This window comes from Catharus ustulatus, chromosome 1 (genome assembly GCF_009819885.2).
Source record: "Catharus ustulatus isolate bCatUst1 chromosome 1, bCatUst1.pri.v2, whole genome shotgun sequence".
In the NCBI taxonomy this organism is placed as follows: Eukaryota; Metazoa; Chordata; class Aves; order Passeriformes; family Turdidae; genus Catharus; species Catharus ustulatus.
In genome coordinates, this window is record NC_046221.1 from 155,235,000 (window position 1) to 155,250,294 (window position 15,295).

The window sequence follows — 15,295 nt, forward strand, 5'->3', positions numbered from 1 at the left end:
ATCTAACATCTTCACATCTATAGGCACATATTAAAATGTCAAAGGAGCCTTTGATGCTTCACTACCACTTTGAGAACGTTCAGACTGAAGCTCAAGTTTTGTAGGATAGAAACTGAAAAAATGTTTAATTGATTTATCTAAGATACTCTAGACTTATACTGGAGGCACACTTGGAAAAGTTTTAAGAATGTTTGACAGTGACTTAGTCTCATACGTGAATTCCCAGATTGAGCTAAACTATAAGCATAAATTTAAAAAGGCACACATTTTTATTTAGCATAGTGAAAAATAATTTTAGTGAGATGAATATAGCTTTTACTACAGACATAAGGAAGGGTGACACTTTTAAGCATTTAAATAGCTGAAGCTGTAACTAGATACTGAGCATAAGTGCACATAAGGAAGTTCTGCAAATGGTGCAGGATATCAGCATCTTTAAATATTCAGAAATACAGTACAGAGTCTTAGGTTCATTGAAATTTTAAAAAATGAGTGAAAAAAAATGGACTTGATTTGCTTAGAGGATTTCCATTGCAGAATGGAGTTCGGTGCAGGAAAAGCAGGCAGATTTTTTTTCCTTCCGTAGCTGATGTAATTTTCACTTCAGCTATACTTCATAGGTGACTGATAAATCTCCATGGATGTTTTCTCTTTGAAAATTTTATACTGATGATGCACTTCCATTTAAATATGGAAGCATACTGGAACTTTGTTATCAATCTCAGTGAAATCCTTAATTAAAAAGTCAGATGGCTGCCTGCCTTGTTGCAAAACCAGAGAAGCCAACACTAATTTATGTACACTGTCAAACAGGCATAATTATGCTGCTGGTAGACTTGCAGATGGTTAGAAGTGAGAGCACAAAAACAAGGGTCAAAACATAACCACAGGTCACATCTTTCTAGCCAAATGTTCACCAGTCAACTCTTCTATACACATATTTCCTATAAAGTTTCTGAGGAGAAAGATGCTAATTGTTTAGAGCTGTGGAGTTTTTAAGTGCTTCTGTTCATATGATGCATGCTATAACTTCTGAGAGCTTTTTTTGTCCAGACATTCAACTGAGAGTTGTATTTCCAGTAACAGAAGTTATTATGGCTTTCCTATGCATAATGCTAGAAAAGCTGTTGTCAAATATCAGAAAAGTGCCTTATAAGTTGAGAGACCTCCATATAGGGCCCTGTGTGGGAAAATCAACACTTTGTGCAGATCTGAACTCATCCAAGGATAAACTATTGTGCTAACACCTAGACAAAGCAGAGGGCTGGTTCTGTACTAGCCCATCTCCCTAAGGCAATGTGCTTTTGACTCTGGATCCCTGGCCAATTCCACCACCAGGGCTTGTCTACAAGGAACTGCAGAGTTTCTTTAAATGGATCTGTGGCTCACATTTCTGTGCTCTATGTAAGGGAGTGATTGCTGTTGTCTGTAGGAAGAAGGGTTTGTAAGGCAGAAAAAACTATGCCCAGTCTGTCTAACATGATTTCCTTGCTTCCCTGCTCCTTCTAATGTTGATGTTTTATAATTAGCTCAGGTAATCCATGATGATTCTGAAACCAACACAGTAAACAGTCTCTGATGTACAGAACTGATGTACTCTGTGGCTCTCACCGTGTCTTGATGGTGATATGTTTGATGCAGAGCAATTTGTACAAAAACTGCCTCAGAGAGATCTCACCTGATTATTATAGTTCCAGCACACAACCATGCAACCAAGAGCAGCACTTCTGCCACTAATAATACCTTTTATCATTTCTGCTTTTTCAAAAGTAAAACATGAACTGTCACTCTGAGTAAGCTGTGTTTTCTAAATTATGTCATATCTTTTGTTCCTTTTAATTAATATGCTGTTTCCTTAGATTTCAGCTTCATTGAGCTTTCACTCTGCCTGGGTGTATCAGAGGTGAAAGGAGAAAACTTTTTCTGTCAGTATTGCTCAGGTGCTGCAGATGAGAACAATAAGCTTCAGCAGGCTACAGATGACTCTGTAACAGAAGAAATGCATTTATTCACAAATAATTTGGAATTAAACTGTGAATAGGTGGTGCCCAGTGACATGGCCAGGAACAGTGGGCACAGGCTGAACACAGGAGGTTCCTCTGAACATCAGGAAACATTTTTTTTACTGTGAGGGTGACCAGGTGCCTGCACAGGTCACACAGGGAGGTTGTGAATTCTTCATCCCTGGAGATATTCTAAAACCATTTGTATGTGGTCCTGCACAACTGGCTTCAGTTTAAACAGGGAAGTTGGACCAGATGACCACCACAGGTCCCTTCCAACCTTGAACATTCTGTCATGCTGTGATTTAGTTGGGGTGAAGTTACCCAGTCCAGCACTGATCACAAACATCTGGACTTTAGCTTCCACTGTTCAGGAAAAGACTGATGCTCAAGCCCCCTATGGCTTTCTTTTATATTCAATAACCAGTAAGAAATGTATTTGCTACTCATCAGTTCCCCCTTATGGGAATTACCATTTGAAACGTGCAGTGTGAAAGCATATTTTGCATGTCAAGTACTGTATATATATCTAATATACTCTTACTGAGTATATTCAGAAATCTATCTAAGACTGAAAGACCTTTTGGTAGTTTTGAGCCAAGTTTGCTATTTTATTGCACATTGTTCTGCACTACAATTGAAATTGGAAGTGCAGAATAGCCTTACCCAGTCATAGTGTAACAGATTCCCTTTTGCTTTTTTTGACCAAGATGAATTAATTCTGTGCTGGAGGGAACAGGACACTTTCTGTTTTGTACATCAACAAAACTCTCATTCTGACGGCAAATCCAAAACTTATATCCCATCCCAACTTTAGAACAAAAGGAAGATTTTGTGGCAAATCCAAGGCCATTTCTGAACTGCTACACCTTTCCTCTCAGTACTGCTAGAATTTGTCATTAACCCCATCCATCTCCTGTCTACTGGATGATGAGTAAATCCATCAACTGCATACTGCTAAAATTCATCCAGTCATCTCGTTAGAGGTGAAATATCACAACACACACACAGTGCTTTCTGAAATTTTAATCTACTTAACCAAATTACACAGTAAGAGATAATGCTGTATGTACAACTGCTGAGTCTGCAGTGGCAGAATGAGGCAAGTGGCAAACCAAAAAAGCAGCACTTTTTTGTCTCCTCTAAGTAGGAGAATAGTGTTCCAGATGCACAATGGCTTTGATGAGTTGCCATGTCCTCAACTGTGGGAGAAAATGCTGGAGTTTCCTTCCTCAGTCTTCCTTTCTCTGGTGGGGGCTCTGATGATATTTCATTCCTTTTGTTATCTTTTAATTTCCCCTATGCATGGGATATTTTATCTTTGTTGGCTGCATGTCCTTTGTCCTCTTTTGTCCTTTACTCAAAATTGCATTACAGTAATCAGTAATTTTGTAAGGTGTGTTTATCTCTTGTGGTGTCAACTTGTGCTCGTGCACTTCATCTGCCTGTGATCAACCTCTGCTTGTGTGCTCCATGGCCAGTACACAATTGAGAGGTTTATTGAAGCTGATTCTCAGAATACACCCCATTTTCAGGCTGGATCCCTGTTAAGATTATGTTACCATATGAAACAACTCTTTCTTCAGTAGTTCCAAGAATGTTTTGGTACCTGCTATTAATTTTCCTATGAGGTGTAATTGTAGCTCAATAATTTTTTTATTTTTTTCCCCCAAAACAGAGCAAAATCTATTCACAATGAAACCAGATGAAAAAGAGAACTGAGCTGGAATGGGGAAAGACACAATCACATTATCCTTTGGTTTGACATTAGAGATAAATTTTTATAGCTCTCTGTTTATGACAAAATAAAATAAGCATACTCGATCAGGCTGCATGGATGCCTCTGTTTTCCACAATTGTCTGAAAATCTTGACAGGTTCATCCATATTGTCTGAAGGTTGGAAAGGTTGGTTGTCCCTACAAGATTTTCAGAAATAAGCAGTGAAGAAAAAGAGCAAAGCCTGCAAAAGGTTTACCTCCTAGAAACATCAGGAAATCCTCACAGCAACCAATGAAATTATAGAAAATGAAAAAAAGAATTTGGATCTGTTGCCAAAATTCACTGATTTTTTCCTTCAAAAAAGTGGTGGAGTCCTTCCTCTTCACTTATTCCAAGGTCAGCAAAATTCATACTTCAGAAACAAAAGGAAGTAGGTTTGAAAGGAATAAAAACATAAATTGTCCATCTGACTGCTAAAAATGGCATTATCTGTTGCCTGCTTTCCTACCAGGGCTGCACAATTTCATGAAGCAGCACCAACTTTTAGGACTCCCAGGCTCTCCCTGGGCTGCAAGGGGGTCTCTGTTCCAAGGGGGTCTCTGTTCCAAGGGGCTCTCTCTGGGGCTGCTGGGGGGGACCCCTTCTGTGGGCCTGCAGCCCCACTGCCCTCCCCTCCTCAGCTCCTCCTCCTGCACTGCTGTCACCTTTGGCCCTTGCTGGAACCTGTTTGTCCCCAAGATCCTGCAGCCCCACTGCCACCCTCGGGGCAGGGACACCCTGTGCAATCTCAAATACAGAATACACATCAAAAACTTGATGTGCAATCCGGAAAATGATCCATGCTCACCCTACGGGCATATTACTACTCAGGGAGATCAAGAGATAAAATTTAATGTGTCTTTTCCATAGTTAGCTGGCAAGGTTAGGCATTTCTAATGAATTGGGACATATTGCAAAAGCAGTTGATGTTTTTATGCTCCATTAACCAGAGCAGAGCTGATTAAATATATTCCAGGGCTCAGAGGCTTGTATCATTGAAGAATTTATTCTGGAGTTGGAAAAATTGAGTCAGTGCAAAGGAAAAGTCCAAGATGATATGACAGTCCATCAGATGATGCCCAAATTCAACTTTGGCTTATGTCTTTGAGATACAGAAATTTTCTTTTCAGATTTCAGTATATCCAGCATTAGTATGAAACTTCATTTTTTATCCCATATCCATTTCAAATTGCAACCGAAAAAAATGCATCGGTTCAAGCCATCAGCCTAAGTTGATGGATACTTTCTGCTTCTCTTCAGTGCACTTCAAGATAGACTATTTATCTTTATCTTACATTAAACATCTGTGAAGAACCATAAAGCACTTTAGAGTGGCTAAAAATTCCCAGAATTCAATGGGAATATTTTCATTCAAACTGCTGAGGTTTTTGCACGATATTTTTCACAATTAGGGATACAGAATTTTCAAAGGCTGTGTTATGAACGTGACTGTGTGCTGAGGATACTGTGGGCACTATCTGAACTTCAGCTGCAACTTATTAATCTTCTATAAAAAGGATGAAAACAAGTTTTAACCAGAAAATATTGTTTGATTCTTCCTGTCTTTGCTTGCTCTTGACTAAAAGCAAAAGCTGATTTGAATCAGAAACATTTTCTCTTCCAAATGAAATCTTCCATTATAAACAATTACAAATGCATAAGGAAGGTAATGTAGGTCACTCAACATATGTTTTTCTTGAAGTTTCTCTTTATTTTTTTCCAGAATCTTCAAGGAGTGGCATTGTTAAGCAAGTTCCAGAATCCAGGAGCTGTGCATTATGCTGGACATTCAGTGATGACTGGTAGATTACAGCAGTATCTCTCACTCCAACCATGCCCTTTTCTTCTACTGTTGTCCATCATGAAAATAAAAACACAGAAGGAATACACAGAGATTTTTCCTATCCTTAGTTTAATGAGAAAAATCATAAATCTTGTTACAAGTGCTTTCTTCCTTCCTTTTCTCTTTTTCTACAGTAATGTGTCATCTCTCAACCCAGACAGTAATTTGAAGAAATTACAATCTCTGATATAAGGTCCCTGTTCTAATTTCAGAGTTATTAAGTAAACAATCTAGAAAAAGGAATTTATATAGCAATATACTAACAGAAAATGCAGCCAAAAACACCAGGATAAATAGTTACTGATATAAAATGGAATGATATTGCCAACTTCAGCTCTATTTTGTTTTATTTACACCTAGAGTCATGAATTAACACAAGCATTCATGCTACTTCAAGGAGGAATATTTCAGAATGTTTCAAATTAAAGGAGGAACATCTTCATTATCTTCAAAACCAACACAGCTCTTCTTAACCTCTGCAACCTGCTGTGGCTGGAGCTTTATAGGTCCCTGTCCAGTTTGTTCCTTTTCTTGGATTATCTTTGTCACATCAGGGAATGAATATTTACTAGGATCCACTTCTAACTTCTCAACTTGTCCACTCCTGATACAAGAAGGAAATAAATAGAAAAAACTTAATTTTACTGTCAAATATAACAGAACTGTTTGAATTTACTATGTGATTCTATGGTTCTATTTTGGGTGCCTGCTTATAAACACATTGACTTTGGTATGAGGTTTGTTACTGAGTCCAATTAAACCAGGGTTAAGAGTTCTTGTAACTTGAGAATTGATTGCTAAATAAAAACTCTAAGTGTAAACACATGAAAGTAATACAAATCTCTAAGATTTTGTACAAAAGAATCCTTAATTTCTGGAATTTAAAAGTTAATTTTAGACAGCTGTAGTTCCCTTTATATCAGAACATAGTGACTACTGGTATCACAGTACAAATGGTTGGCTTTTGAGGTAAGGTAATTTTTTAAAATCCAGTTTTTTAAATTTATTGTTGTTGTTGTTGTTTCTTTATACACAGTCCCTTCCCACTGACTGTCTATTAATTTCTAGGTGAGAGGTCCATCTTGGGAAAACAGAAATATTTCACTTATAGAGAAAATACAATTGTAGGAACCTGTCTGCCTTGATCAGCTAATTTTTATATTTTGTCAACATGAATCTGCACCATGTTTTTATTATGAAAAAAATACACAAGAAAAGTCAGATTTTTAGATTGTATTTCAGATTGTATTGCTATCACGGATACTCTTTCAGATTAACACTTAGAAATGTGTACTGGCCACTCATTCAGGCAACTTACCCATGTCACATGATGATCAAAGATTTGAAACATACTCTCTGTCTTGAAACATTTAATCTCATTGTTCTTTTCTAATAGAGGAGCTCAATGATTAAATGGAAAAAATCTAACCTGCTTTCATGCAATTTGTAACTGTTGACATGAAAAAATGGCAAAACAGAAATTTAATTGTAAAATTCTGTTTAATTTCTTCGAATTGTACGATTTGTACATCTTCATACTCCATTTTATACTGAGTCACAGTTCCCAGCTCAGCATCAGAAAAGACAGTGCCTCAGCCCTCGAGATGTGAGAGAACTGTGTTTACCCAGGAGATCAGAAAGGCTCCTTAGAAATAGAACAAACAGGGGGAGGCAAAGTCACTGCGTGACAGAATGCATTTTACAGATAGCAACACAGGAAATTAAAATTTGTATACAAAGTACAATCAAAAGTTTTAAACTGAAAACACCATCTTTAGTTATTAGAACAGAGAGTGTTTTGCAAGGCACTTCCAGATTCTGCCAATGCTTCTCCATCAACTCTGGGGGCTCTGAGCAGGCATCACCTGCAGGGTCTCTGTCCCACTGAAGTGATGCAGAGGGGCTCATGGCAGGGCTCCTCCTCTGCTCTGTGCTATGCAGAGGAAAGCAGGAGTTTCACAACTGGCAGTCACCAGCCTAACCACCTCTTTCAGCTCAATGCTACTAGATTTTTCTTGTACTACAAGAATAATTTGATCATTTTTTTTTCTGAGCAGAAAATAGCAAACAGCCAGAGAAGCTGCCTGCTTTAATAATCTACATAAATCTTTTCCAAATAGTGGCATAAGCAAAAATTACTCAGAGTAGAATTTTATGGGTAATGAAAATAAATACAAGAAAAGTCTTATTTCTTTACCCTGAACATTCTTCAGTCTATAAAGCTAGATTTTTTTCTCATATTGCACTGCACTATTTAATGAAACAAAACAACGTTCAATTTGTGGCAACATTCTGAAAAATGTTCATCCCCTAAAAGTAAAGGGCATTTTTGCTTCCTGTGTAATTTACAAAATGTGCTGTGACCTGGAATTGCTTTATCAGTAGCTGTTGGTGAGATCACAAAGAGAGCAAACCATTAAACTAATCATTTAGCATTAATCTGAAAAAACCTACCTCAGAAAAAACTAAAAAAGGACATGAGAAAAAATTAAGCTCAGCTTGTGCCTCCATCACACAATATAAAAGAATTTCCTTAATTTGAAGTATTTCAATTAGCAGTGGTATCTCACATTTGTTGAACAGCTCTAAAATTGTACCAATTATCATTCATGGAAACACAACAATGGAGTTTGAACATCTTATTGCTTAATAGCAGAATAAACTTCAGTACTCCAGAAATGAGTTAACAGTGAGTGTCAATAGTAACAATCCACCACAACAGGCTATGAAAAGGTTATTGCACCACCATTCTCAAAATTGCAACAACACGTGTCATCTCAGAGGATGTTAGCAACAGGCAACAGGTAAGCCTGAGACTCAAGCACAGTGAGTTTTTCCAGAAAGGAAGTGGGTTTTCATATACTTACACGAACAGGATCAAACATTCTACACTTGTTTAGTAAAGCCTCACAATGGTATCCCAGCTACCATGATACAACAACTGCCTGACAGCAAGACTCTTGTTAGGCTGAAATCAGTGAAACACTGATCTACTGCTTTCATAACACAATCTGTGCAAAAAAGGCTGGGTATTGAAGAGGTTAATGGTAACCACCTGAAATTTTTTTAAAGAAAGATCAAGGGTTTTTTCCATGTAATTCCACCTAGCAGAACAGAAGTCATCTTGTTGCTGAAGCTCATATATGAGCAATGGTAGAACAGGTGTTATGGAAATCTATTCCTTGAAGGATCAGCTAGAGAATATATGTGAAAATCACAGTGTTTGCAAACTATTTCAAGTTCAGGTCTAAAAAACAGTTGAAGTTCAAAGTTTTTTGGCACTTTCTGCTGCTGAGTGTTCTCTACCTAAAAAATCAGATCAAACACTAGAGCACTACACAAAATAAATGAAATCCTTTATTTCTTCCTGACATTTTTCCCTCTGAAAAGCTATTTCTACCTCCACAGAGTTTGGCTAGGCTTTTAAAGAATAAAATTAGAAGACTCCACAATAAAGAAAGTTTTGCGTAACTGCAGCAGCCTGCTGAACAATCTGGTGTGTGACACAAGGCATATCTCATAATTTGGTATTTCTAGATAATTTACACTTTTATTTACACAGTCTTAAATCCCCATACTTGATAGTTAAATTTGATTTGAAAGTTACATTTCCCTGTGTCAACCTCTGAATTTCAATGAAATTTAGATTGCTAGAGATTTCTCATATCTTTGATCCAGAATATATGGTTATTGGCATGTGATTGAAAGTTTCCTTTCTGGTATCAGGGTATCTAAAGATATTTAAGAGTCACAACCAACCACTTTGAAGAGGTACTTTTTCAAATATTTTAACATTGTGAATGAAACAGGACAAAAAATCATTATCACCCTAGGTAAAGTATTAATAAATCCTTTTCTTGAATAAGAAAATAGAGTGAGTCCAGTATATGGAATGACATCTTATTTGAGAGCTTAGCGAAAGACAAATCTTTATTTAGGTACGTTAAAAATTGATGGTGAATATGGGATACTTGTCATCCTCTGGTCTCAATTTTAGAAAATATAAGCTTAGAAAAAATCTACTAGGTAATCTAAGCAAAAAATTATGGGTTTTTTTTAAGTACCTGTAAAAATTAATTCATTTTCATTGTGTAAGAGACCTTTTAAATCTCTGTATATGTGTGTAATCTGAAATGAAGCTGTAACTGGAGTCTTCAGAATCAGTGGGAAGACATGAATCCTGGTAGAAGCAAATGCATTTCTCAGGGACAAAACAACAATGAAGAATAAATAATAACCCAGTGGTAAATGTTCTAATAAATAAAAGGCTGATGATACCTAGGCCATTCTGTTCTAAAAGATAAATATATTTCACGAATAGGATTCAGACTGAGAATGTATATATTACTAGTGTCCATTCTTCTAAAGTTAGAAAACCATAGCCACTGTGACATTTTCAACTTCACTGTTCCATCCCTTTCCTTCTTTTGAATAATCACTTCAAGACACTAAATTTTAAACTGACCCTGTCTGCAAGCAAGAAACATGCTCAAATACCTGCACTATGCAAATTGACTCAGAATTTCTATATGTGGTTATAATATCATCTTATTTTCTCTCTTTTCACTGTTAAATTTTTCAACAAAACTTGAAGCCCTTAAACACTTGGGAAACATATAATGAAAACACACTTTATTCTAATGAAGTTTTTTCACAGTTATGGAATGTTAGAAAGCAACTTTAAAGTCCATCTCTGCCCTCAGACTTTTGTCCTTGTCCCACATGCACAATGGAAAAGAACTTTAGACTGCAGTGATCAGGAACCAACAGAAGTGTTTTCTTGAGAATGGTTTCTCCAGAAGAGCACGTTTTGAAGCCTTCTCACCTTTATTACTGTTAAGAATTATCAGATGCCAGTGTGCAAATTGATTTTCAAATAACTTCTGAGGCACCCCACCTTTTGTTCTCCTCATTAGTCAAATGATGGAGATGTACACCCTTTACTTTGATTAGCCCCAGGTCTCTATAAGAATGCAAATTAGTCCATACTTCGAGATTAATTTGAGTAAAAAACATTTTTAGCATGTTGCTTAGTTGTATCTGACTGCATTTTCTGGTTAAGAAGCCAATTGAATTACAGTTCCTATGATTCCTCCTTTCCCATACAATATTACTTGCATTCTAAAAGTTCTCAGTGTCTTCATGACAACTGGCAAATTTTATTGCCAGAAAACATTAATTCTGCAAACTATTCAGTTCTCAAGATTTGTGATCTAATCTCAAGTATTTATGAAAGGCATTATATTTCAATAGAACTGATAACTGACTTGTCATTTGTGATCTTTGCACAAATTTATTCTTCAGATGCACTTGGCTTTCTTCACATTGAAATGTTTTTGCTTGGTTAAGACACTGAGGAACTGGATTCTGAAAGATCACATAAATCCTCTTGCAGTTCTTTCAGATCAGTTTGTCTGCAATGCCATTCAGTTTCTGACCTCATCTCACCTTCCCTTCCCAGTCCTGAGGAAATGACTCATTTTGGTCTACTGTATTTCTCTTCAAAACAGAGTTCTCTCCCTTCCAACTCATCACATCCCTGTGTTTAAGCTATAGAAATCTAAGACTAGGAGAGATTTTCAGACGTTCAGTCTGTGAAAAGGCAATATTCTGACACCACAAGGATTGCTTCAAGAATTCAAATTAGAACTTCTCACTCCCAAAGAAAGATTCTTACTCTCACAGCTACAATTTTTCCCACAAATTTGTTCTTGCCTCTTCTCCACCAAAATGAACCAAGCTAAATGAGGGTCATCCAGTAAAACAGATCTTTGCAGTATGTTTTATCTTCAGCAACACTTACATCTCAAGTGAGATAGCCATAGAGAATTTTTTAAATAATCAGTCTTCTATTTTTTATTTGCTAATAAGCAGAGAAAAGCTCAACTAAAACCAAATACTTCTCCAAGAAAAGTAATGTTTGTTTATCATTGAAACTGTAAACCATAAAAGAAGTTCCATTAATGAGTCTTACCATAATGTGTTTGCTAGAAAAATATTGGAATTTAAATCCAGTACAGTGATTAAAAACATTCCAGCTTTCTCAGTCTCAAGTCCAAAATAATAGGTAATTTTTTATATTTTATGTGTCTCACAATCAGTGACATTTGGTTGAAAATGGATAACCTGTTCAAAGGCATTTATGAGTTCACCAGCAGACAGAGGTGGACATTCCAGCAGCATATTTTTTTTCTTTTCTCCTTAAGAATTCATATTAAAAAAACAAACCAAACAAAACTGAAACAAAACAAAAAACTGTAAAAAGCCAAACATTATTCACTGCCACTAAGAACTGATTCCAGTAGAATGCAAGTCAGATTTCCAACCTAATGTATTCCATGGTACTCTCTAGAACATGTGCTGCTTTGTCACTCAGTGCACTCCTGCATAGCTAAGAGAGGAAAAGACACTTAGGGCAGTCAGATTTGTAGTGCCTGAACTACAGAGACAGAAATCACCTCTATCTTACATTCCTCACTTCAATATAAAAGGTGTGTATAAATTCGAACTTGTTGATTAGCTTTTAATTCTGCAGAAATTGTTATTCCTCTGCCTCTTCAAAATAAACCATTCTCTGGCTACATTTCTCAACCTCTCTGTATATAAAGATCTACAGAAATAAAAAACAAAAAAAAAAGCAAAAGAAGAAAACTCAAAAACTGAAAGAAAAGGAGTTGTATTCCTATGAATATTTCATTATTGGAGGAATTCAAATGTGTATATATTTACATTTGGAGACATTTGAGTTTTACTTAATGTTTTTTTTCTCCAACATGCTAAAGGAAAACTAGTCGAAAGCTGAAGGTATGAGACAAGGATTGTTGACTTTATGTAACTGTTACTCTGAAGATTTCCAGTGCAACTTCAGAAAAGTCAGTTTCTATCTACCTCTGAATTTCCTCTGTGCAGCTGTGGAGAACTCAACTTTGGTATCTTACAGCTGAACTGTGAGGCCAGTTCCACACAACTCAACTACTGCATTAATAGATGCTTTGTAAATATAATAGATCAGTCTGTCAAATTCCTTCCACAGAAACTTGCCTCTTTGAAGGTTCCAAATACAGTTTTGTATTTGGAAATACAGAAGAAATCTCTCATACAAGGCAGAAGTAATGACAGTATCTTCATGTAACAAGAGTTAAAGAGATTTAAAGCTCTGCATTACAGTTTGGCAGATTATATGTCTGACAGCATTTAGCTAAGACATCTGTAGCTGTCAAGTATAATCACTGTAATGAATGTTCTTCTGTAATCTAAGAGACAACTATTCAGCAAATTTTTAACATCTGGCTAGTCAGCGACTTTTCAGCTAAAGAGGTCAAAGCATACTATTTTTAGAAAGAACTAATTCAAAGACTTTTCCTACTTCTACATTTTGGTATATATTCCTGTAATATTTTAGCCCTCAAAATCTGCAGGAAGAATATTCATAATTATTTAAAACTGCATAGAAATCAAACACAAATTCTTGGAGTTTCACTATGTCACACAATACCTTTAATTCATCAGTTGCCAGGAAAAGGTACCATTTCATATTATTACTTCCATTCTCCCATTATTATTTAAATGTTTACCATGCAGCCAAAACTAAAGGCAAACAGAGGGCTCTAAGGAAATATATTTTCATAATCCACAAGCTGTTTTTAAACTCACTTCTTGTAATGAATTTACAGATTTACCTTCACTTCTGTGGAAAAGCACCACTCCTTTTGCAAAGAAGAGTCATAGATGGAGAGTCACAGAATGGTTTGGGTTGGAAGGGAAATTTACAGGTCATCCAGTTGAACCCCTCTGCAACAAGCAAGGCACATCCTCAACTAAATCAGGCTGCTCAGAGTTCCATTCAACCTGACCTTGAATGTTTACAGGGATCCATCTCTTCTCTGGGCAACTGGTGCCAGTGTTTCACCACCCTGATAACACAAAAATTCTTTCTTATATATTTCCCCTCTTTTACTTTAAAACAATTACGCCTTGAAATCTGTCCCCATCTTTTTTCCAATATTTGTTTTAGTATGAGAGGCTGCTAGAAGGTCTCCTTGAAGCCTTTATCTTTTCCAGACTGAAGAACCCAGACTCTCAGCCTTTTCTCATAGGAGAGGTGCTCCTATCAGCCCCCTGATAATTTCTGTGGCCTTCCTCTGGACTGACTCTAGCAGAACCACGTCCTTCCTGTACCAAGGATCCCAGAGCTGGATGCAGAACTCCAGGTGTGGTCTTGATAGAGCAGAGCAGAGAGGGAGAATCCCCTCCCTCAACCTGCTGTCCAAGCTGCTTTTGATGCCACCCAGGACATGGATCGTTTTCTGGCTTGCAATTGCACACTGCCTGCTCATGTCCAGTTTTTCATTCACCAGTATCCCAAAGTTCTTCTCAGGGCTGCTCTCAAGCCCTTCTTTCCTCAGCCTTTATTTATATCAGGGGCTGTCCTGATCCATGCATAGCACCTTGCATTTGACCTTGTTCAACCTGATGACATTCACATGAACCCACTTCTCAAGCTTGTCCGCATCCCTTTAGATGGCATCCCACCTTCTGGCATGGGAACTGCACCACCCAGCTTGGAGTCACCCACAAACTTGCTGGGAGTGTGTTTGATGTGAAAATGTACTGGCCCCACTATGGGCCAATGAGGGACACCACTTGCCAGTGATCTCCTTCCAGAGATTGAGTCATTGTCTACTCCCCTCTGGACACAACCATCCTACCAATTCCTGATCCACTGAACAGCCCATCCATCAAATCCGTATCTTCCCAAGTTAGAGAGAAGGATGCTGTGGGAGACCATGACCAAGGCCTGACAGAAGTCCAGACACATGACAGCTGTAGCTGTAGCTGTTCTCTTGTTCACTGGCACAATCATTTGATCACAGAAGGCCACTAGGTTGGCCTTGCCCTTGGTGGACCTGTGCTGGCTGTCCTGAATCACCCCTCTGTCCTCCATGTGCCTCAACATAGCTTCTAGAAGGATCTGTTCCATGATTTCCAGGCAGAGTAGAAACCCCAAAGATGAAACTAATGTGTCAAAAGTTCTAGCATCCTTCTTTCTACTCTTTTTAAAAATGGGTGCAAAATTTCCATTTTTCCAGTCAGCATGGACTTCGCCTGATTTCTGTGACTTTGCAGGTATAATGGAGAGTGAGTATCCTCCATATGACTTAGACCTTCTAAAAATATTTGAAATACTCAGTAATCAGAGTGATGCACTATTCTAATGACTGCTGCTTCAGGAAACGTATAGTCCTTGGGGCTCACTAGTAACCTCGACAAATTCTTGCAAGTACCCTATCATCTTCTTATAAGGCAGATCATCAAGAAAATAAGTGAATGACCGATTTTTATTAGAAATAAGAAATTAGAAGTAGGATTAATTACAACTAACTGCTTAGCCTTTTTAACAAGATACAACACAATGAAATTAAACAGGAAAGGAAACAAGTGCAGCACTTCAAATATTAACAGATAAACAGATAAACAGTTTAAGGACTTTGGTGTTACAGTACCTTATTCTGGTATGAATACCATTGGCTATAGCAAAAGGAAAAGGATATATAAAGACATGTATCATGGTATTTGTACTTAGGCCAAGTGCCCGTGAACCCTACTGTCTGTCTACAGTAGCATTTGCTAAGGGTAAAAAAAGAAAATAGTGCATCACTGATATTCATTGCTTTTGGTAGTCATTAATTT

General features: G+C 37.2%; 1 protein-coding gene across 2 annotated transcripts in view; it reads right to left on the reverse strand.

The window, feature by feature from the left end:
- Window positions 1–5,303: 5,303 nt before the first annotated feature.
- DNAAF11 (dynein axonemal assembly factor 11) overlaps window positions 5,304–15,295 on the reverse strand; it is a 34,581-nt gene continuing 24,589 nt past the window's right edge. Inside the window, exon 11 of one of the 2 annotated variants that reach the window (XM_033081080.1) lies at window positions 5,304–6,209. In XM_033081080.1, coding sequence (XP_032936971.1) covers window positions 6,023–6,209 — 187 coding nt within the window. In that variant the 3' untranslated portion in view covers window positions 5,304–6,022. The remainder of the gene's footprint in view (window positions 6,210–15,295) is intronic. The other variant, XM_033081071.1, reaches the window with a different exon arrangement.